General features: G+C 43.0%; 1 protein-coding gene across 1 annotated transcript in view; it reads right to left on the reverse strand.

Moving 5' to 3' along the window:
- Nucleotides 1–12,077: 12,077 nt before the first annotated feature.
- LOC117753403 (alpha-tectorin-like) overlaps nt 12,078–23,290 on the reverse strand; it is a 31,383-nt gene continuing 20,170 nt past the window's right edge. The window contains 24 exon segments of the mRNA XM_034571481.1: nt 12,078–12,181; nt 12,331–12,424; nt 12,550–12,709; nt 12,794–13,045; nt 13,316–13,476; nt 13,610–13,794; nt 14,010–14,129; nt 14,225–14,502; nt 14,591–14,684; nt 14,687–14,755; nt 15,317–15,362; nt 15,915–16,111; nt 16,217–16,617; nt 16,726–16,883; nt 17,061–17,659; nt 17,746–18,298; nt 18,417–19,000; nt 19,087–19,663; nt 19,757–20,157; nt 20,621–20,786; nt 20,883–20,978; nt 21,161–21,439; nt 21,606–21,721; nt 21,945–21,968. Of these exon segments, the coding sequence (XP_034427372.1) occupies nt 12,093–12,181; nt 12,331–12,424; nt 12,550–12,709; nt 12,794–13,045; nt 13,316–13,476; nt 13,610–13,794; nt 14,010–14,129; nt 14,225–14,502; nt 14,591–14,684; nt 14,687–14,755; nt 15,317–15,362; nt 15,915–16,111; nt 16,217–16,617; nt 16,726–16,883; nt 17,061–17,659; nt 17,746–18,298; nt 18,417–19,000; nt 19,087–19,663; nt 19,757–20,157; nt 20,621–20,786; nt 20,883–20,978; nt 21,161–21,439; nt 21,606–21,721; nt 21,945–21,968 (5,699 nt within the window). The 3' untranslated portion in view covers nt 12,078–12,092.

Genomic DNA, 23,290 nt, shown 5'->3' on the forward strand with positions numbered 1-23,290 from the left:
ACGGGACCACCGTACCACCCTGCAAGTGAACAATATATTTGTCACTTTTGCAAAACTGGTCAAAAATGACTTTTTAATATAAAATGAAACTTCCCGATGAGACCTGCTCCACTCGGCTCCCTGTCCAATTAAAACCGACGCAATTAAGCGGCAGTCTTTAACCTCCCTGCTTCCTCCAGTCTGACCTGCTTCTGTTTATCCAGATCACAAATGGCATCGGCGGGTTCGGACCCAGTCCCTGTGGCCGGGATCAGTTTCTAAGTGAAACGTGGTCCAAATGCAAAACACATTCCCCAGCTAACCGTCGCTAACCTCCAGTGAGTCGTTAGTGAGGAATGCTGATGTGTGAAGGGAACCATGTGTGCAGGAGTGACATGCTGGTGAAAGAGGATAGGCCATGTCGAGTTTGGACGACCAGATGAGTTTTGGCTACACGTTGAAGAAAGTGGAGAAAAGGCCGCGCTCACTAAATGACCTCAGTTCCCGACTCTTCGCAGCCACATCTCTTAAAATCAGAGAATATGTGTTAACAGAATATTTACATCATCTCCAATTATGCAAAACCTACAATGATATGACTTTTTAATGTGGTTTATTGTAAAATAAAACAGTGGGTGTGAAAAAGATTCAACCACAACACAACTTTCATTTGACCCATTATTCTATTGGGACGCAAGAGAATGAGAAATGTGTGAAATATAAATAAATCAGCTAAATCAATAATGAGGATGATAACAATAAGAACAAAATCCCAGTGTCTCTGTGCACTTTACCAGTATATTAATATAAAAGATATAATAAATCAAATAAATACAATGGCAAATATACATTTCAATTCCAGGAAAAAGAAAAATCAAGTGATGATTTTCATGTGATATCTCTCCGTTCTGAACAGTTACCGTGCTACTGTGATTTACAACATGTTATGGTCAATTTTATGACTCGGTCACAGTCTGAGAGTGACACGATTATTTACTCTGCAAATCACCTCTGGGATGAAGAGAGAACGTGGAAACTGGATTCCCCCGTGGGCCGTCCCGACATGAGCGGTTGGGAAACCTTGGCAGTGACAAGACCTTTCCACAGGTTTCTCATAATAACACAACAACACATGATAATCTCGGGGGGCGTCGTCCTTCACGTCTCACAGGAAACGACGCCCTGGTTTGAATAAACGATAACGATTCTTCATTAAACTAGACCTGTGTTATTTATTTTGTTGACTCGAGTGCTTACATCATCCAAAATGTTTCCGACAACGTTCAAACCCAGAGAAATCTCAAATTTAATTCTAGGTTAACAGGAAGTTTCATCATGTTTGCTTTATCCGTGGCTTTGTCTGTCTCTGCTTTAACTTCCAGGGCAAACGACGAAAGTAAAACACACAAATCGACAGTTTTGATTGAGAGAGCCTCAAAGTTATATATAGTACATTTACTTTGGGTGGAGAAACTGAGCTTCACATATTCTGATCTTGCCTAGAAAAGTCTTGTTGACGGCTTCAATTGGTTTTGTAGAATTATATCTGTAACTAGTCTCAGTACTGAAAGGAAACAGTCCCAAATACTTGACCCCAGTCTTCTAACCTCTGCATCGTTTACGCCTCATACCATGCAAGTTAGCACAGTGTTCTTTCAGGAGGCCGTCAGTGACAGGGGGTCAGAGGTCGGAAGCATCTTCATCTTTACGACCAGCTGTAGAACCCGTCCCGGAGGATGTCACTAGGCGCTCGCCGTGATGGACGGCTGACTGTAGCAGATAATCCCAGACAAGGGCACACGTGTTCTCTTTGGTCTCGGAGCACCGTAACAGGAGATCAAACTCGCGGCGCGGCCTTTGAAAGTAACTAAATGTTGTCGCTGGGTGGAGCAGTAGAGAAGACAGGACTTCTCACTGAGGGCAAAGGCCAACATCTGATAAGCTAATAGACGTGGGGCGGGTTTCTTTTGCATTTGAGGTACGAATAAGCATGAAGTTTAGGGTCAGTTTTCAATTTGTATCCTGTTTTGTAAACAATGAATTTGAGGACGAGCCACTTGAGAACGAAATACAATCTTCCAGATCCTGAAAAATTCGAAAAACAAGTTCATGTTTGATCTTTCATCGTCCACTAACGTCCGTAAACCTTCATAATCAGAAAAACACCTCAGCTAGGTTTTCATGGAGGTCTCCTCTGTGCAGGAGAACAAGAACAAAGTATGAACTTTCACTTGAATATTCTCACCAGTATAAATGTCAAAGTCAATGTAGGACATGAGTTGAAATAATCCAATTTTGAAAACACTTGTGTATTGTGCTCCGTTTCTCTCGGGGACCTTGAGAAAGTTAGCCACCCACATATGTTGGCTTGGCTTCGGAGAAACTTGATGTTGGGGAGTTATATCATGGGAAAAGTAGGGTCCAGTAATTTAGATTTACAAGGAGCTGGAAGTCAGGACATCTTGGCTTCTACTGCTGGGATTTTTTGATATTTTATTTATAATCTGTTAACACGCAGCCTCCACAGCTTCACTCGCTGGAATATCACTGATCCCCGCAAACTCTACAGCCTCTTCGTTCACCTCCTTTTGACCTGAAATGCATTTATTCATCAAGACAATCCCCAAAAACATATGGCCAAACTTTCAGCCCGTTATAATATCATTTCAGTAATTTCATGGCTGATGTGATTTTATCCCTTCATGGTAGCATCTCATCATCTGTGTTTAATTTAATGTCTCAAATATCTTTTTATTAACTTTTAAGTCTTTGGCCAAACTGTGTAAGTAGTGTTTCGTCATATGATCTCATTGGGAACATAATCATTTGTGAGTGAGTTGTGTTCTTAATCTTGTAATTTTCAGCCTACACACAATGACTTGGTGTCTTTCCACTGTAAACATACCGTGTGGTACGACACAGTGTTTCTCCAGTGTTGCGCTGTGTTTACACTTGGCTGCTCAGAGGGGACCACGTAACCCATCGCTTTTACAAGCTGTCCGTCTATAAAAATGAAGTGATGTGGTTTCCCACTCTGTTCTATTATTCTGCTGCTCTTCCTCCTCACCCACCTGCCTCCGTTTGCTGGAACAGAGCGTCGGGCTCTGCCGGCAACGCGCACAATTAAGTGAAGAGTGATGAAATTATATCTCAGGCCCCGGCAAATGGAGGGACGGGAGGAAGGAGAGGCAAAGTGGGAAAGAGGGAGAGTCCATTCTGCTTCCCTCTGGGGCCATGGGAAATTCTATTAGGCCTATAATAGAGCCATTTTTCACCTCCGTCCACATCAGTCTCTTGTACAATTCCTCCTCCTGTCCTTTCCTACCTCGTCTCTCCTCTTTAAAGATGGTGCAATATCGTTTAGTGTCTGCTACTCTTCTCTCTCATTTCTCCAAGGAAAACACTTTTCTATTTCTGTTTACCTCATCAGTCTCTTCTCACTCAGGGGCTTTATTCTTTTATTATACTGATGTATGATAACCGTCGTATGTGGCTGCAAACCAATCAAAATAAAGAGTCAAGTCATTTAAAATACTGTTAATTTTGGGATAAATCTAATGATCTAGTCACAGCATTTCTTTGAGGAAACACTCTTGTTGACTGAGGGGTTATAAAAACGTCTGCGGCCTAAAAAGCAGTTGATTAAAGCTTAATGACGGTAACGTGCCTCGGAGAGACGTGGCTTTTATCGTTCACAATCACTCCACTTTCAGTGAAGACATTATTGGTTTAATTGCATTTGAGACATTAGCTGCATATGCCGCCTGCTCACCAGGTGCCACAGTCAACTGTGGCGTCGGAAAGTTTTCTGCCAGGAAACTGCTTTGAAAGAGAAAATCCATCTGTTTGTCACTGTAACAACAAACATCAACCACACGAGCAGGTTGTTCAAAATGTTGACTTCACTCATCGCATGTTCGTGTGAACGGTTTGTACACGCTGGACATCTGAATCTTTTGTGAGACGAGTGAGTCACTGAACCAACAGAGCCCTCGTGTCATAACAGAAAAAAGATCTACAGCACGGCAACAATTGCACCAAGACAACCGAGTTCCCTCCAGAGCCTGATCTGCACCTAGAGACACGACACTGATACTCCGGGGCAGCTGTCGGCTTCCAACGCCCAACACAGAGGACTGGCTTTGAATCCAATTAGCGTGAAATACTTGATGTTAAAACATAGTTTTTGTGTCAGTGGAGGGAAACGTTATTGAGAATAAGACCAATGGAATATGTTCTGTAAACAGGAATCATAAGTTGTCAAGAAATAAAACCTTGAAAATTAGTTGAAGACTGTAAACAACAAAGCTATGAAAAACAATCTTCCTCTTCCTACTCCTGCTACAGACTCACTCAGCCAATTATTATCAGTAGCTTATGGCTGCCAATAGCCAATGATAAATGTTGCTGTGTAAACGACATTCTAACTTAATTAACCCGGCATTACTTTCCAAACATAACCCGTTCAACTCAATTAACCCTCCAGAGCGTCTCCTGTGCAGACAATATCAGAGGTTTCCCCAACATTAGCAGCTCTTTATCAGAGTCAGGAAAGTTTCTGCTCTGGGAGACACAGTCAAATTCATTATCTGCAATAATGTAGTGACTCACCAAGTCAACGGTAAACAAAACTCTCCTGAGGCCTTACAAGTGGAAACTTACCCTTTGAATCAACCTTTTAGGACGATATCTGTGCAGAGAGATCAGGTGACCGATTTAACATGAAAAGGTCTGTTAAAGACGCATGGAGCTAACATTAGCTGATAAAATCTTCCAGGTGGCCGCACTCCGAGAAACAAGAGCCCTGTTTGTCAACCTCTGAATGAAATCAGAGAATAGCTCATGATTTCAAGTAGTAAACCTACTACAGTTATCAATATAAACTAAATGTGCCATGCAGCAGCATAAGCTTAAATGTTACCAAGGGGGTTGAGGCGTAATGGACTATCACTTGCCTCATGGTCCGGGGACATTGTCAGAAGTTCCTCCATCGTCTCCATGTTTGTTTCCAGAACCTCTCAACTCTGTGCTGCTCTCTAGTGGATGTATTTCTTAACAGCCACTGTAAAGGACACATGGAAGTATGTCGGCAGTGTAGGTTACATCGCTGGAAACAGACATATCACTTTTTATACATAAAGGCAGTGAAGCTGAGCCCTCAGTGTCTCCGTGTGTGAGACTTGTGACACTTCCACTGTATCTGGTATCTGGACTGTGTTCTGCACACAGGAAACTGGAAATCTGTCGCTGTTCTGCCTCATGAAATCTGATTAGCCTTCAAAATAGCCAAAGACAAGCGCTGATGTGCTGCATCTCATATAATGCACAGGTTCGAGTTTCAATCCCGGCCTCCCGTCTCTGCTGAATGCAGGTATAGAGTGATGGTCATGATGTCACATTGATATGGCCTCCAAATAAGAGAGTGATGTAATGTTGCACTGCGGATGTGGAAGAGGACACTGGAGCGGATTATTGTGCTCCAGCAGATAATACAGCTCTCCAGAATGGCACGGACCTTTCCCACATCTCTCTCGACATCCAAGAATGAGCCTGTGGGTTTCAGTTCTTCATCTCAGATTTGTTCATGCTATATGAAGTCATTGACACCATGGTAAGCTGGTGTTTTCCAATAGCGTCTAGTGAATGAAGACATCACTGAGCCAGAGATGCCAAAATCTCTTGCGTAAGGTAAAGGACACCCGCCCCTTCCCACCTCCACCCCACCCTGCCGGTATATGAAGATGAGACAGCATTCCTTCTGACAAGATTCCTCAAGAGAAAGTCCAGAATACGAAGTAACACAGTGAAGAATACGAAGTAACACAGTGAAGAATCCTCGTCTTTCCACTCCATTATTCAGGTATGCTCACAGCTCTGGATGACAGACATGGGCCCAATCGGTCAACATCAGTTCTAGCGCTGACCTGAGGCTGAATGTGTCGCAGCTTGTCTGTTTGTGGTGTATGCAAACTGCACTGGGGATTTTGTGAACCTTTAAGTATTTCTGAGAAAACATGAGCGAAGAACCAAACACGTCAGTGACGCGTGGTAAGCTCGGTTAAGTAGATACACAGAGAGACGAATGCACGTGTCGTTGGGTGAATAACTGAAGAACACAAAAATACAGATGGGACCGCCCCGTGTATCCCAAGGGATCTTCGGCTGGCCACTGTTTAAAAGGCTTTTCTGTCAATTTAATTCAGCACAGCTCAGATTGCTGATGGCCAGACAGCACTCAGCCAATCAGAGGTTTGCAGCTAATGCTGGTGGGGCCCAGCTGAAGCACCTGTGGAGGTCTCACCATTCAGTCCATCTAGATTCCCTCTGATCCGTCCCTTCAGGGAAAATACAGTCGTCAGAACTTCAGAAATAAGATCAAAGTTATGACAGAGTTGTCTGAGGTGTCACTAAAATATCTTTCTGAACCCGACTGGTTCATTTCAAGACAGAAATCACTCTGTTTTCAGTCATTCACTTCTTCCTTTGTAATATACACTACTTTACTCACTAGTGAGCAGTACATCACCATCCTTTGCATAATCACTGTTAGTTACAGAGACGGTAAAAAACTATAAAATGCAAATTCATTGTTACAAACCCTGTCAAAGTCTGAGGAACTAGAGTAATGCTATATTCATACTAATTTCATGATTCTGCCCCCATCTGGAATCGTTATGGACTTTTGTTTTATTTCTTTCGGGACCTTTTGTTGGACTCATCGTTTTTTATGGACTTTAATCTTTGCAGTTTGTCTACTTTATAGTTGATTGCTATAAATTGTTTCTAATCATCTCAGGTTTTGCACGTCTAGACTAAAGGTTTTGGGGTCTTCAAACTAAATTGGGGCCAGCAGTGTTTCCAAACTTTGCTGGAGTGTGGCCTGCAGGTGTAAAAAGGTGTAAAAAGTGTGGATGTAGCCCGTGTGTCAGCTCTGTGACGGACTGACGACCTTTCCAGGGTGCAGCCCGCCTCTCGCCCAATGTCAACTGGGGTCGACCCTCAAAAGGATCAGCAGCATAGACAATGAATGGAGGCTTTTGTGTGACGCAGATGCTGATACACAATCCCACAACACCATCATGTCCAAGTTATATTTTATGTGTCCATGTGAACAGATGAAAGTGACAAAAGCATCAAGAGACACTTGTTTACCCTGGAGGCATCCCGCCTCTTCAGCGTGGGCTGTGATCTCCTCGGTTGAGTTTAACCAAGAGGGGTCGCCACGTCTGTCTGGCACACCAAACAAAAGACACTCTCGCATTCAGCCCCTGCGCTTCTCGATCCCTTTCTCCTCTTCCCATTCCACATTTCTACAGAGGCAGCACCGAGTGTCGGGTTCAGCTGTGGTATCGACTGTCAGGGACTGGAGTCAGATCAAAGTGGCACAGAGAAAAGAGCGAGATCCACACCCCGACTTCGGATCGTACAAAGAGGCTGAGGAGCAAACCCCCCTCCCCTGGGAGCGGTAATGGGAGCGGCCGATTGCCCCTGTGTACCGCTGCCATTTGGGCCAACCCAAGGGAGCCCTAGTAAAGAGGCCTAGGAAACAGTAGCATGGACCAAAGGAGGACAATTTCTAACCCTGACAGTAGTATGTTCTCCTCCCAATGTCAACAATGTCAAACGCTTTGCTCACACACCCGCTGCTCCGGCTTGTCCTTACACAACATATTTCTTATTATTTGAAAAAGGCATTAATAGCAGCACTCAACGGACCCATATTTAACTCCATCCCTGGTGTTGTTCCTGTTTGCTGAATCACAAAGAGCCATCCCCTTACCCCCCCCCCCCCCCCCCCCCCCCCCCCTAAGAAACCAGGAGCAAATCAAGTTAGGGCTGATCTGCAGCCCAATTTATCTCAAATCCTCGCCGATGCAGATCTAATTTCAGCCTCTTAGAACCACAAACAGGAAGGAGAGGCAAGTCGATAAACAGCCCATGGTCACTGTTGGAGGGAGAGGAGAAGTGGTCGGGGCTGGTGATGGAGGGGCAGGGCGGAGGGAAAAGAATATGGTGATAGTAGAAAAAGAAAGCATGAGGTAGTCATTACCCTCCGTCCAGTCCATCACTCTCTCCATCAACCTCTGGCCTCCTCATTTCTGGGATAAATGTAATTAAAGAATGGAGGCGAATTCGCTAAAAGGATTTTAAGTTAATTGAAAATACTCGGAAAACTAAACATAACGGAATAAATGACTTGAATCCTGAAGCTGTGATATCATTTATTTTTACATAAAATTATTTTTAAAATGTATTTTTCTTTAAGAAAAAACACAAAAGCCCAACAGGCCCAGATGCTCTTTTAAAGATGTGAAACCCCTTTGGTGATATACAGTAGATGTGAGGACCAGAGGAAGCAGTCACAGGTTGACAGAAGAACCAGATGGCAGGAGGAAGCCCTCTGGTAAATCTCTTATCTAATATTTCAAATGGATGGCTGATGGAAACAACACAACACAGATAACTTCACAATTACCTCATTTTTATTAGTATGGATTTGTATGAAAGTATAAGCATAATCACATACAAAACAAAATACAGTAATTATTAGAGGCACTCACACACAATGTTTAGTATTTTTCTGTGTTTTACTTTGGAAGGAAGCCACAGGGACGTGGTGTTAAAACACAGAAACACATCAAGACAGTTTATAAAACAGATTGGAATCTTTTTCACTCTTTGATATAATGTTCAGGTCAGTAAAGGTGTCAAAGTGAATCCACACACATGCTCAGATACAAGTCACGGTACATACTGAATATGTCACTTTACAAAGAGCGGATTTTTCACACCTGGTTTGCTAAGTCGATTTCATGACTTCTAGGATTGCAGCTGCGTCCCCCCCCCCCCGACCGTTCAGTTTTCTCAGGAGTATAGAATTCACCAGGGAAATTGAATTACTCCGTACAGAAACTGTAGATGGCCAGATTTGTCTTTATATGAAAAAAAAGGGTCCAAGCTAAACAAAGGGCACAGTGAACAAGAACAAAAACTTAATACTTCATATTTTAAACAACGGATGTGCCTGCAGGAATTTAATTTATCAGGATAAGTATTTATTTCACCTATACTTAAAATTAAAATACTACCTAAATACTACATACTAGTATTTTCACATTATGTCTTTACCCCTGTCCATTTGTTCATTGAATAGTTTGTATGTAAGCGAGATTACGCAAAAACTACTGGACGGATTAACAAGAAACTTGATAGAAAACATCAGGCATATGTAGGGGACTGATATTTATGAGCGTGTGCTATGTGGTGCAGATTTGTTTTTATTAAAATTGATCTTAGTTGTGGTTCATCTGATAGTTAAATAATGTATTTGCTTATTCAGTCTTATTTTCTTATTCTTCTTATGCCTTCATAGTAAAAGCGTAACTCCACTTTCCTCCTCATAACCTCAACATGCAACATATACACTCGAGTGTATAGTTGGTATGTTGAGAGGGGGGGGGGGGGGGATCCCAAAGCACAAAGCAAATCTATTCATTGAATCTTGAATAAATGGACTCCAGTTCAGATGTGATTATGAGCTGCAGCTTGTAGTGGCCGCTGCTGCCGACATGAGGGGCAGCATGTGGGGAACAGGAGGTCAAACATCAGATGGGACCATTACTGACCCCTGCAGCACACCACACTGGGGACTCCATGAGGGAATCCAATTTAGCCAACTAAGCCCTCGACATCTTGTAAAAGTCAACAAGCTGCCACTCATATTTCCCTTTAGTCCCGTCCACCACTTTGTCCTCGTCTCCCTTCACTCTGTCCCCCTTAAACTCCCCTGTCAGAGCGCGGGGACGAGTATTCAAGATGGTTTAATGGCTCAGAAAAGGAAACTGCTCGGGAGGAAATCCTGATGTCGATGAAGAGATTTAAACTAAATCAAAGCAAAACTGAGGGAAGCTTCAACTTGCAAAAGAAATGTGATACTATGAGGTGCAGACTGTGAAGACAGCTATTCAAACTAAATAATAAATTCACAATATAACTATTTACGTAGCTCCAAAGATATTTGATTTATCATTTTCCTCTTAAAGACACTCTTTGGATCAAGCAGAGTAGAAAACAGTGATCGTTTGCCAGCGGTTCCCAAATGAAAGATAAGGTATGACTCGCCCACATGTGGATGTTGTTAAGTTTGACATATGTGCGCGGGTTCAAAAAGGTGAGACAAAATCTGTGAAGTTTCAGGAACTGCATTTACTTAATTCGATTAGTCACTGCATAGACGTGTGGAAGAAAAGAAGTGAGCCTCTGGAAAGACAGAGTGATGGATTTAAAGGTCACATACATTTACCTTTGGAAATTGAGGGTAAAGATTTCAGGGTTATAGCCACTGTTCGCCCCTCTACAGAATTTGGTTTGTACATTTATGGTTCCCAGAGGTTGAAGCTTGCGGACTTCGGTACATTTTCATGTAGCATTTATCAACTGAGGTTAAAACTAATCCAGGGAAATATCTCAACATCAGAGATTTCATCACGTGTGGATAAATGGCCGCACATCTTGATTTTACCGACTCATTGAACACATCACCAAAGTGAAACCCTTTTATTTTGAGGCCATATTCAGTCTCTTATGTTTTTTCCCAACTGAACTTACCTAACTAACCCTAACTAACCCTATTTTAAAAAGGGAAGAAGATCCAGTTAAAGGATTTTATTTGCCATAGCGACGCTTTGACCACAAGGATCTTATTTATCAAACTTCTGAGGAAGAACCTGGTGCCTGTAACGTCTCTACAGCAAATGAAATCCAGAGTTTATCAGTGAGCAGATCCATTTTCAAACTTCTGTGATATTTTGTTGAGACATCCATCCATTTCCTTTCCATCCATTTCCTTTCCTTCCTTCCTTCCTTTCCCATTTCTTGGATGAAATTGTATTTGAAAGTCCTGTTATTTCTTGTTAGTTCTCTCTTATACATCCTCACACATTGACTTTGACAGCCTGCCAATGTCATATACTGTAAGTGATCAAACAGTGACTGCTACTCCCATCACTGATTAACACGATCATACACTTACATGTTTAAGACTCCTCTGAAGACAGAAGATGTGAAACATGATGTGTCACCTCCACATAACGTGTCAGTAGTGTGGAGAGCCAGTGTCTTGGGTCATGTGGTGTTGGACACACGGCTCTTTTCTCTTTGAAGTCTCTGTACTGTAAAATACCACCTATGACAAATTACATGTTGTGGGTGTGTGGTGAGTGTTGCTATGTCTACAGCAGGTCTGGGCTCTGGTCTCTGCTGTGGACACACTGACTGACAATGATGAATTTCTCCCCTAAAGAGCAGACGTGGGAGATTACGGCTCCGTCCGTCTGCACAAAAGACAGAAACCTGACCTCTTGTATCAATGAGAGCCTCTTTCATGCCAAATGAGAACCATCCTGTATTAGAGATGGCGGATTATGGTTATCGTTACATTTATGTGTCCCATGCAGAACATGCTGTCCAAAATTCAAGTCCAAAATTTAAGTCAATGCCATTTTTATTGAAAAACAAAGAGAAAAGAAAGTAGAAAGAGGAGGAGACCTCGATTTTTGATTTATACAATAAGATTCTTTCTTTATTTTTAAATGACAATTACATTTTTTTCCTAATGAAATGTTTTATTGATAATAAATGATGCAACTGATAAACATTTTACGGAATAAACCCAGATTGAAGACAGATGCTGATGCAAAATGTGTGTAACGTGTACTTGATATTATGCTGCCCTCTAGCGGTGAAAATAAAAAAAAATACTACATTTCAAACAGGACCGATTAGAGAGAGAGAGTTCAGGAGAATGTATTTCAAAATATTCTGTAACACCTATAACTTTGTTCCATAGATGTCTGAATCATTACTACACTTATCTGTGAAGTATATCAAGAGTATATCATAAAATTAAACTCGTACTATTTTACATCGATCACAAGGAAGAGAAATATCCACCAATTTTTTTAATCAATGCACACAGGTTAAGCTACTGCTCAGTGAGTGTGTGTGTGTGTGTGTGTGTGTGTGTGTGTGTGTGTGTGTGTGTGTGTGTGTGTGTGTGTGTGTGTGTGTGTGTGTGTGTGTGTGTGTGTGTGTGCCCCTTTCATTAAATTTCCCTAAGTCAGAGCTCTAGCAGTCAGCAAACAGAGGAGCAGAGTCACCACGGAGGTCAGTTGTCCTGCAGCACTGCTCTGTCTCATTCCATCTGCAAGAGAAGAACCAAATTCTAACTTCAGCTTTTAAATGAAGACTGATGGATGAACACTGCGGTCTAATGTCCTTTAACACGCACATGAACCTTTTAACCCCCTGATTAAATCTGCGCAGATATATCATCAACAAGAATACAGTTACCTTGTTTTTGGAAGAGTGGCCCTATTGAGATCTCTGCGCTGTCATGGTGAGAAACATCCCTCGCTACTCTTGTGTGAAGACCAGGGTAGCAATGCTGCGGGGAAAAGAATATGACAGGTTTTCAACTGAAAGTAGATTAGAGTGGCTACAACAAATCAAAGAGGTTTTGTTTCCGGGATTGATCTTTAAACTTTACTCCGCAGGTCAGGTGGTACATACAGCTGTGCAGTTGCTGTGTCTCAGGAGACAGAGATGGACCTTGCAGTGCAGGTAGATGGATGTAAAGTTGGTGAAGGTGAACATCTTGAAGGAGAAACGGGCGACAGTGGAGATGCCGTTCTGAACCAGCTCCACTGTACCATCCTCTTCATAAGGACACCTGAAAGACAGGGAGGACTAAAGTATGTTGTAATAGAGGGTATGGGTATGATGAATTAAAGAAGGGTTACTTAAACAGCTTTACTCTTCACTAATGAGATTCCAGCGGACAGGGTAGCTGGCATCATTGAAAGGCGTCGCCCAGCACGAGTCCAGAATGGTGGAGATCTGCCGTTCATCAACTCCCATCGTCTGCACCTCGATGTACAACCTCTGATCGATTTCCATTTCTAGATTTCGGCTTCTCGTCAGCGGGAAGCGGAAGTCAGCGTCCTCATAGGGGATCATCCTCAGGTGATAGAGACCTTGGCCAGATGGAAGCCTCTTGTTCACAATGCTACACAAAAACATGACACAATGCAATTTACTAGATTAGATTAGATTAGATTGTGTGTAAGGAACATTGTTAGGACAGTAAGTAGTAGGATTAATGCCAGAGTATTTTTGTCAGGTATGAAAAAAAAGGTCTGGCAATAAGTATGCTGACATTTTCAGAACAACATGAGAGTGAGAGAGCTCCAAAATCTGTATTATATTACAAAGTCAAACTCTTACATAGCTCAAAATCAGCTACAAAATGTGAGCAAGGTGGTACAGTGGTTATCACCTCTCCATAGGGTTGATGCCAACATCCATCGACAGGGCCTGGGCCAGAGGATATTCACAGGAGAAGTGCAGCTGAATGCTCTTCTCACGGCTAATGAGGTCATCATGAGGGTCGACGTCGCCTTGAACGGTGTTCTCATAGATGAAATGTGTCCCATTGCTCTATGAGAACAACATGACGAAGAAGTCAAACCATATTTTTAATGGAATATGATTTTTAATCATTCATGTAATATGAAGCTGTTGGTTGGAGAGTTTGCTTGTAGACAGTGTTCACGAGATGTATGGTCTGTACCCTGAGAAGTGTCCCACACAGCTGGTCATCATTATTGAAGTGGAACACCAGTCGTCCGTCCTGGAGAGAACCATTGCAGGAGTCGTCCCGCAGGTGCAGGGAATCAGGATGGAAGCCGGCCTCAAACAGCTGGCAGCGGGACAGCGACATGTTGGCTGAACTACTGACACAAGTGATGGACGAGTCTGTGAAATAGAAAGGAACTTACAATGAGGTGCAAGTGACAACATGATGTGTTTTTGAGCTTGTACAAGGATTTGAAGTTAAAGTCAGTGATGTGTACATAACTGTGAATATCATTGACTTTTAAAGATCACTGAAAACCCTAAAAGTAGTAGAAGAAATCAAGTATGAGTTGAATAGACAGCGATTATTAGTGGGAGAGACTTGTTACCCTCACCATAGCTCTCGTTGTTGGGCCGATGGTGGTGTTCGTCACACACGCAGCCGTAAACTCCGTCCATCTCACCGCACCACTCATGCTCGGAGCAGTCCTGCTGTTCACAGGGGTCTGACTCAGCTGCAGAAACCGTGGAGAAAGAACAGAGGAGACTCAATGGGTCATAGAGAGAAGAAGTTTCCTTCATTTTTCTCCGTGATCAATCCACAACATACCACATTGCAAAGCCGGGCGCCACTCTGGGATGTTCAACCCCAACACCGAGCAAGTACTCTCATAGGCTGAGATGGCAGAACACAGTATGCCATTGGCTGGAGTGTAGAGGCAGAGATCATAGACACAGGATGTGAAGAACGGTTGGGGGTCAGAGTGCAGGTGACAGGCTCTGAACGGGCCGCTGGTGTTGGAGATGATGCTGCACAGCTCAGTGTATTCTTCCATGAAAGCACAGTCATTCAATCCATCATCGTTTTCATCATCTGTGGATCCACATCTAGAAAAATGACAGATCATGTGCTGCCATTAGTGTCTGCTGCAGTTTTCATAAACTTATCCTACATGTTCTTTTCATAGCAGCTCACCCTGATTGGCTTGTCGGTGCCTTCCAGCTGTGTCCAAACTCATTGTCATTTTGTGCCAGCGTGCCATTGGGCAAGACTTTATCATCTGCAGGATCATTGTTGAAATTTCCACACATCCCAGTGACTCTGTTTTGATGATTTGGGCCGATTCTGACCAGTAATGTACTGGTGCCGTCAAACTGGACCACCAGGTCAGTGGAATTGACCACTATGTAGCTTCCCTGCCTCACAATGTGAGCTAAAGCTCCTGTGGTGGTTGGAAGAGAAACCACTCTTCCATTTACCTGGAGGGAAGAGAGATTAGTAAAAGACAAGAGTGATGCTGACACCAGACAAACGTAGAAAGTTACACAATAACACAATACTAAGTCCATACCTTTACTCTTTTGTTGGGTCCAATCCTGATATCCACTTTCTCTGGTTGATTTGAGAGGAATATATCCACTGTTGATACAAATGACACACGGTTGTTGCCACGGTGATTATTGGTGGCCACTACCTGGAACTGGGTTTCATTTGTGCCGTGGCCCACACTCTCAGTGATGGTGTAAGAGCAAGTGCCCTGGAAATGAGCCAGTGCCCCATCAAAGGTGTTGTAATGTGGATCCCCCCACACGGTGCAAGTGGACAATGCATCGAAACAGCCCAGCTGGCCATTTCTGATGGTGCACTCTTGTGCAGGCGTGCAAGATGCAGCAGAGCAGCGCAGGTCGTTTGGAGCATGACATTCACATCGCTCGGAACAGCCGTCGGTCCAGAAGGACTCACCCGCCTGCAGCGTGGGAGGAAAAGAGACACACATTACATAATAGGCCAAATGGGAAATGCACAGTTGGACGTAACAGTGAAGGCTGCGTTCTGTTTAGTTGAGCCACGTCTCGGTACTGATGTTGTACATGCTGGGTCTTTTAATGGAACAGAGCCAATAATAATATCGTTCTGAATCCACCAAGTGACAGAGAATCCAAACTTAATTGTTTATTCTGGCCACAGAGGTTGATTGTCAAGTAAGCCTAATCCTGGAATGCTACCTGGGAGGTTGTTCCAGCTGCTGCATTCCTGGTTGAGCAGAGGTTATGATTCATAGTTTATACTTTTGTGTCTAATTTAAAATATATTAAATAAAAATAAAACGAATGGGATATTATGTTTCACTGGAGGATACAGAATCAGATCAATGGTAATTTGATTCTGATATGATGTTGCTAGCTCAAAGAGCATCACAGTGCAAAAACTACTGGGTTTTCTCAAGCATTCTTCAGCATTTTAAGTAACATAGTAGCTCTGTGGATCATTTTTTTATATTTATTGAGATGTGACTTACATCATAGTAGAAGCCGTCATATTGGCAGCCACAGTTTTCCACAGGGACACACCTCGTCCCACTCCTGACGAACCCCTCATCACAGAAACATCCCTCAGAGCAAACCTGCTCACAGGTGGCATCAACGCTGCTGGCACAGGTGTGGCCACAGTCGGTACCACACAGCTCATAATGGCTGTTGACTGGACAGCTAAGTCCTTTTTAAGTGAGGAGACAATGGTAAGTGTCAGAAGCTTATGAACAAATTATTTTAACCTTTTGTCCGAAGTGGATGACTAAGTCTGAACAAATGCTTGACTCACTGCAGGTGGTGTTCTCTCTCCAAGGGTAGATTTGAACATTAGCAGACTGACAGGCACTGACATAAGCTTGAATGGCCCTGCACAGAAGATCTTCACCCGCATTTCCCGACACACAAACGTCAAACACACAGTCGTTGAAATATGGCGCTGGGTCCACTTCCTCGTGGCAGAAGCTGAAGGGGCCGTCAGCTGCTTGAATCACTTCACACTGAGCTCTAGCAGGGCGCTCATCAGTACACTGAGGGCAGGAGGAACCACAGCCATCGCTGCAGGTGTAGTTTCCTGCCACCTTCCAAGATGTTCCAAACTGACCTGGAGTGGGGACTATTGCTCCAGATGGGGTGCGGAAGTCATCACTTTGATTTCCATTGAAGTTTCCACAAAGTCCACATGTTTTTCCTCTGTGTAGGTGACAAATAATTAAGTAGATGCAGTGTCATAAATCAGAAGATACGTGATAATGAACATGACACATGAATCATATTGTAGCTTAGGTGAATGAGAGATACCTGTAACTGGCAGGTACAGAGATGAACACTGTACTAGATCCATCGTAAGTGACACTCAGGCCAAAATCAGCACTGACAAATACACGAGATCCACTTGCATAGATAGACACATGACTTCCATTTAAGAGAATAGGTAAATTTCTGTTTACTCCATTGACCTAAAAGGGAAATTGGACGAAAGATCAGTTGTGCTTTTTGCAACTTTCACATATTATTCTTCCTTCACCTTATTTTCTAATCAAGATCACATGTATTTGCTTGCACTTAGATTTAATCTAAATGATGCATGGCAGTTATCTGATAAAAAACTTTCATGCAAGATTTGAATGACTTACTTGAACCACATCCCTTCTCTCCCTTAAAATATGCAGTCGGTAGCCCCACACATTCACAAAAACTTCAGCTGTGATTGAAACTGGCATCCCATTCCATGGCTCATTCTTAGCCTCCACTGAAAAATGGTGAAGTCCTTCAGTGTCATTACAGAGGGTTGCAAGAACATATCGGCAGGTTCCCTGGAAGTCAAAGGCCTTGCGATCAAATGTGAGGTAATGGGGGTCTCCAGAGGCAGAGCAGGTGCCATGAGGGTTGGGATGGCAGCCAAACTCGCCCCCCACCACACGGCAGGACTCCTGGGGACCACAGGAGCTGGGACTACAGTGCACTAACCCAGTTGTGCCATTACAGGAACAGAAGCTCTGACATTCTTCACTGTCCCAGAACTGTTCTCCACCTTGCCGATAGCGTCCATTGTGATGGCATCCGCAGGATGTTGGTGGCACACACTGGTTGCCGTTGAGGACAAAACCATCATCACATTGGCAACCCTCCTGGCACACAGTGTTACAGGTGAATGGGAAAGAGAGGCTGGGGCAAGTGGAAGGACAAGTGGTTCCACAAGGTTTATAATGACTGTTAAAAGGACAGGTTTGATCTAGAGGATAACAAACAGGTTGAAAAGGTCATTACATTGTTTTATACCATATTTAAAGTTAACACAACAGGAGGAAAAGTGCTTACCACAGCCTGTTGCATTCCTCCAGTGTGGCAAGGCCACGCCCTTCTGCTGACAAATCAGTGCATAATCCCGTAGGACCTCACAAAGTGTGGATGCTGGATCACTAGAGCCTCCCAGGATCTCCATGCACACTTCCACATGCGGCCTTGGGTCTACCATGGCCCAACACTGGGTAAACGGCCCCTCTCTTGAGCCAATGATTCCACAGTACTCACTGGAGTTGTAATTTGGTGTAGAATTATTATTTACACTTTCTACACAGTGTGCAGCGAGGGAGCCGTCTCGCCAGCTGTCTCCAAAGACCTGAGAGCTGTTGACCAGAATGCCATTGGGTGTGCGGAAGTCGTCATGTGAGTGACCATTGTAGTTACCACAGAGTCCACCCAGGGAACCGTTGTAGACACCAGGTGCAGTGACACGCACAAAGTGAGGCCAGACTGTCTGCACGGTCACACCAAAGGACGTGCGAATGATGATACTGTGAATGCTGCTGTGGTAGATTTGGATTCGGTTGGATGCTGAGCTGAAAGGTAGTCTGATCCGCTGACCGTCCACCTAGAGTTTCAGACTTTGTAGTTAAGACTTCAAAAAAGTGATATGCCATTAACTTTTCATGGGAAAAATATAAAACAATGTTATGAGAAGAGACACTAGTACACACAGATTCCCTTACCTGAACCGTGCTGCTGTTGGCCATCTCAATGGAGACTTGTGTTCCTTCTGCCTCAAACTTTAGCAACCTTGCAAAACCGTGTTGGCCTCTGGGTACTTTTTCTGCTGTCACCACAAAGTGGGTGTGAGCAGACAATCCCATCACTTTGGCAAGAGTCAGGCGACACGCCCCAGGATACTGGTACATCAGTCCATCAAATGTTTGATATGACCCTGGTCCCCTTGTCCAGCATGTTGCATAGCTGTTAGGTCTACACCCTCTTTCTCCCTCCTCGACCCTGCAGGACTCAAGGGGACTGCAACTATGTGAACGACAAGTCATGCGGCCAAAACTGCAGCTACAACGTCTTCCACAGTTATTGTCAAGTATCACAGTTTGTCCAGAGCTGTAGTAACGATCCTCAAAGCTGCAGCCACACTGAGCATGAGGGACACAGACCCCAGCACTGAGGATGTAGCCTGAATTGCAGATGCAGCTCTCCTGGGCAGGGAGAGGGCAGTTGTGGGTGGAATTGGGATTGACACAGGTAGCTGGACATCCTGTGCCTTGGGACTCAAAGTGGCTGTTGGCTGGGCAGGGGATTTCTAGACAAAAACATAAAATAGACATTGACCTCATGAAAATGTTGAAATGAGGTTTTAACATAATGTTAAATGAGTGACAGACATACCACAGAATCCTGATCTCCTCCAGCTTGGCAGCTGGATACCATTCTGCTGACACTGACTTGCGTAAACATTTAGGGCTTGACACAGAATGGGCTGGTACCCTTCTCCTACACAGAGATCATACACACAATTTTCCACAAAGGTCTGTGGGGGAAGTAGTTGATGGCAGGCGGCAAAAGGTCCAGAACTGCTCTGGAGGATACCACAATGGTCTGCATTGCTGTATAAAGCTGTCTGCTGTTCAGTGCAGGCAGCACAGTCCTGTCCTTCACATTGTGCCTCGCATCCAGGCTCATCGTCCTCTAATGCCTGCCAACTGTTGGCAAATACCAAATCAGAGCTCACGATTTCACCTTGGCGAGTTTTAAAGTCATCCCTGGGGTTGTTATTGAAGTTTCCACATAGGCCACAAGTTGCATTCTGGTAGGTGTAGGGCAACTGGATTCTGACAAACAAACTTGTGTAATAAGAAACCTCCAAGCCAAAGTCCGTACTGACGATCACTGAAAAACCTGACTGGTAAACCTGGACAGTTCCATTATTGAGGTAAAGCGGAGTGGCCACAAAATTTCCATTTATCTGTAAACACACAAGCATTTTAAATGTAAAAAAAATACATTTGGTTTTGTATATAAATACGTACTGAGATTAACTGTGGTCAAAATCACCAACCTTGGCTTTACCATGATGTCCCTTCAGAAGTTCAATAGTGTCATTGTACACGAACACTTTAACCAATCCTGTCCAAGAGACTCGTGTACTGTCCCGATGCTCGTTCTTGACCTCTACTCGATAGTACGGCAGCTCATGACCACATTGTTCCGACAGAACATAAGTGCAGGCACCTTGAAAGGGAAACCTTTTGCCATCGAAAGTAGTATAATGTGGATCACCGCTCACGGTGCAGGTGCCTTTCTGCACCGTCTGGCAGGAGAACTGAAAGGCACTTGGGCGGCAGATTTGGGAAAAGGAGCAGGGTTGACTGAAACACTGCAGCCCTGCTCTGGTGCAGGTGCACTTCTGTGCGCAGGTTCTGTCACTCCAGAATGAGTCTCCAAGTTGCACAGGTTCACCTTGACAGAAATCAAAAGAAATGTTCACTTTAGGGCATCAATTAATTTGTGCGGGCACTACTGCATTTAAACCATTTCATCTGTGAGAGAAAAGTTTGCGAATGAGCATTGCACACACATTGACTTTACAATTTGGATAATCTCATTTATTATTGTTTAAAGTAGGGAAGTTTGAGTGCTCTATATAAACTGTTTGCGTAATTTATTGGGTCAAAAACAAGCCAGGGTGTATTGTGTTGCCAGTATATAGCTAAGGAGTGGCCACCACTGTTTCACTGATCTGAGTTTCACAATCGGACCTGGAACCAATGATTTCCAACATTGGGTCATATGTTGGTTCAGTGTTGGGCAGTTTTGTTGCACAAGACTTCAGATTTGGGCTAGTTTATTGACCAATGTGTTGGATTACCCTCATGAATGGGGCATAGTGCACAGCAGTAATCCTCCTCTGTGTCTGATTTACCGTTAAAAGTGCAGCCTCTGGATCCATGGTCTGTCCGGAAGGCCCAGCGACCGGGTACATTCACATTGCTTCTCAGGCGGAAATATGAGCTACTGCCTGTTGCGGCGCCAGTGAATGACCCGGGAATGGTGGAATGGTGAGCAGAGCTAATTGTATCATAGCCAGCCTGCAAAAACAAAAACATCAAATCATATAACTTTATGAAGTTAATCTCGTAGTTAGTCCTGGCAACTATTCATATAATAACTGAAATGAATCAGACCTGCACAGATTTCGAGGTTGAGGCTATTATCCCATAGTTCATCATGACAAATGAATACTGGCCTCCAGAGATCAACACGGCTTGGACAGTGGTGCTCTAGAAAATATGAATGGATTATCATATGTACAGCTTTCTCTATGCTCTTCTGTAGATACTATACATATATATTACTTCCAATTTATTCATATTTCAATATCATCACAACAACAATGAACATTGACAAGAGGTAATTTTTCAGGTAATGCAGGATTAGGTTTAAAGAGTAAACTACAACTTACTGTTCCTGAGTTTGGAAAGTAGGCCACCCCATACCACGTTGCAACAAAGACCCAGTTGGCATTGAAGTTAATGCTTGGGAAGTAGGTATTGATGTCCTGTGTAGCTTGTTGGAGGACACTGCCACTGGTGTACTGGTTGTAGTAGATGTGACCATGTTCCCTGTTGTCCAAATCGGTCCAGAATGGAGCGATGATGTCTCTGGAACCATGCATTGGAAACCTTTGAGGCGTGAAAGTACCTAATGCAGCTGTAAAAGTCAGATGTCCATTCTGGTTGACCTGCAAATATGAGTCAACAATCATCAGCTGCAATTTAGTAATATAATATTCTATAATTCAATGTGAAAAAGTTTTATTGTACAGTTTGTAATCTGTGGTGTGGAAATTTCATTCAATAGGGAAATATAAAACAGGTAAATTATTTTGTCTGATAAATTCTACATACATAAATGTAATTATATATCTGTCCAAAATAGACAAAAGGTCTCTGCAGAGTAATCCGTGGAGAACTTCCATCATCTGATGCAGGACTTAAAGTTCCAGATATTGGGTAAAGGGGTCCTAGGAAAAAACAGAGGGTCACACACAATAATGTATAATATTAAGTATATTGGTCTGGAACAGCACGAGGATATAGTTGGTATTGCTATACTGACGTGGGGCAAATTATTTGAAACACCAGACATTTAATCTTTACCGGAAATGTATGAATGACTGTATTACTCTCATACACTGAAGTGATGAAAACCACATTTTAAAAAGGCGTCGAGAGACGTGAACTTACTCACAACCTGAGGAGTCCCCAAACCTGTCAGGGAGACAAAAGAGGCAGATAAGGAAAGAGATTTGTTTCTGTGTCAATGCAACAACAAAGGATGATTAGATATAATGATAATTATAATGATAATAAGAAGAAGTAGAATTTGTATTTACATAGAGCCTTTAACAAAGTGTAAAGATGCTGGTAAAATGTGAAAGAGCAAATAAAAGCGAAAACTAAAAATATAAAATCACATTCAAATATAAAATTTACATCGTAATCACACAATAAAAAGCAGATTATTAAATAAATTAAATTACTTACTTATCGTCCCCAAAATTAGAAGTGACAAAAAGATTTGATTTGCCATTCTGGTTGGCTCCGGAATCAAATCTGTTCAAACAGTAAGAAATGTATTAACATTAAGACAAGTATAAGCTAAATACTGCAAGTACGAATTTAATATAATTTAAATGTTATTGAATGAAAAAACATTCAAATTTGACTTCTTTAAAATAATCACCTCTTACCACTTATGCTGTTGCTCTCATTCGTGTGAGACGTCAGGGCTGAATCGAGGCTTTAAACAGTAAAAGCTGGCGTGGTTCCATCAACCTCATTCACTAGTTACAGATTTGTTCAACGTGTGTTTTCTCGTGTCTTTTTGGCTCATTTCAGTGGATTAAAGTGGCAGAATCAACTTCCCCCCAGATAACCAATAAACCAAACATTTCTTTATGCACAAACAATGACAAAAATGTTTTTTGCTATGTGCAGCATAAGTATAAGAAAATGTAATCGAATACTGAGCATTTAAGGCTCAGTATTCGGCGACGGACCTTGCCCCACCACTTAGTAGTTGTCGAAAGGGTATTTCTCAATGCCAGTTTATAGGATAGAAGAACTGTGACGGTGAAAAGCTCTGCAATAACTTTTACTGCCTTAGAAACTGAATATATTGCCCCATGTCCAATGATTTACTCAGTGAATAATTCTCACCATATTAGGGATGGGTGACGTCCAGAACATGACGTACAGAACCTGAGACACAGTTGAACTCTCATTGCATGTTGATGATGCAGTTGAAAGTTCAGACCGATTCAAAGACCGTGCACTGCTCCACCATACCACAATAAAATAATTCATAAGCAGCCATGTTTATTCCGTCTTTATTCTTTGGTTTGAAGATGCTCCTTCAGGTTTCTGGTCCCTGCAAGTTGTTTTACATAAGTCTTACTGCACTCTCATTGCCTGCTGTTGTCACTGACTCATCTAGAGTCTGCATCATGTCATTATCCCCCCTTGAGTTGCATCTTTGAAGAGTTCACACTTTGCGATTGGCGTCCAGTGATCGAACGCAGATTTAGCTC

Source organism: Hippoglossus hippoglossus, chromosome 19 (assembly GCF_009819705.1).
Source record: "Hippoglossus hippoglossus isolate fHipHip1 chromosome 19, fHipHip1.pri, whole genome shotgun sequence".
NCBI classification, from domain to species: Eukaryota; Metazoa; Chordata; class Actinopteri; order Pleuronectiformes; family Pleuronectidae; genus Hippoglossus; species Hippoglossus hippoglossus.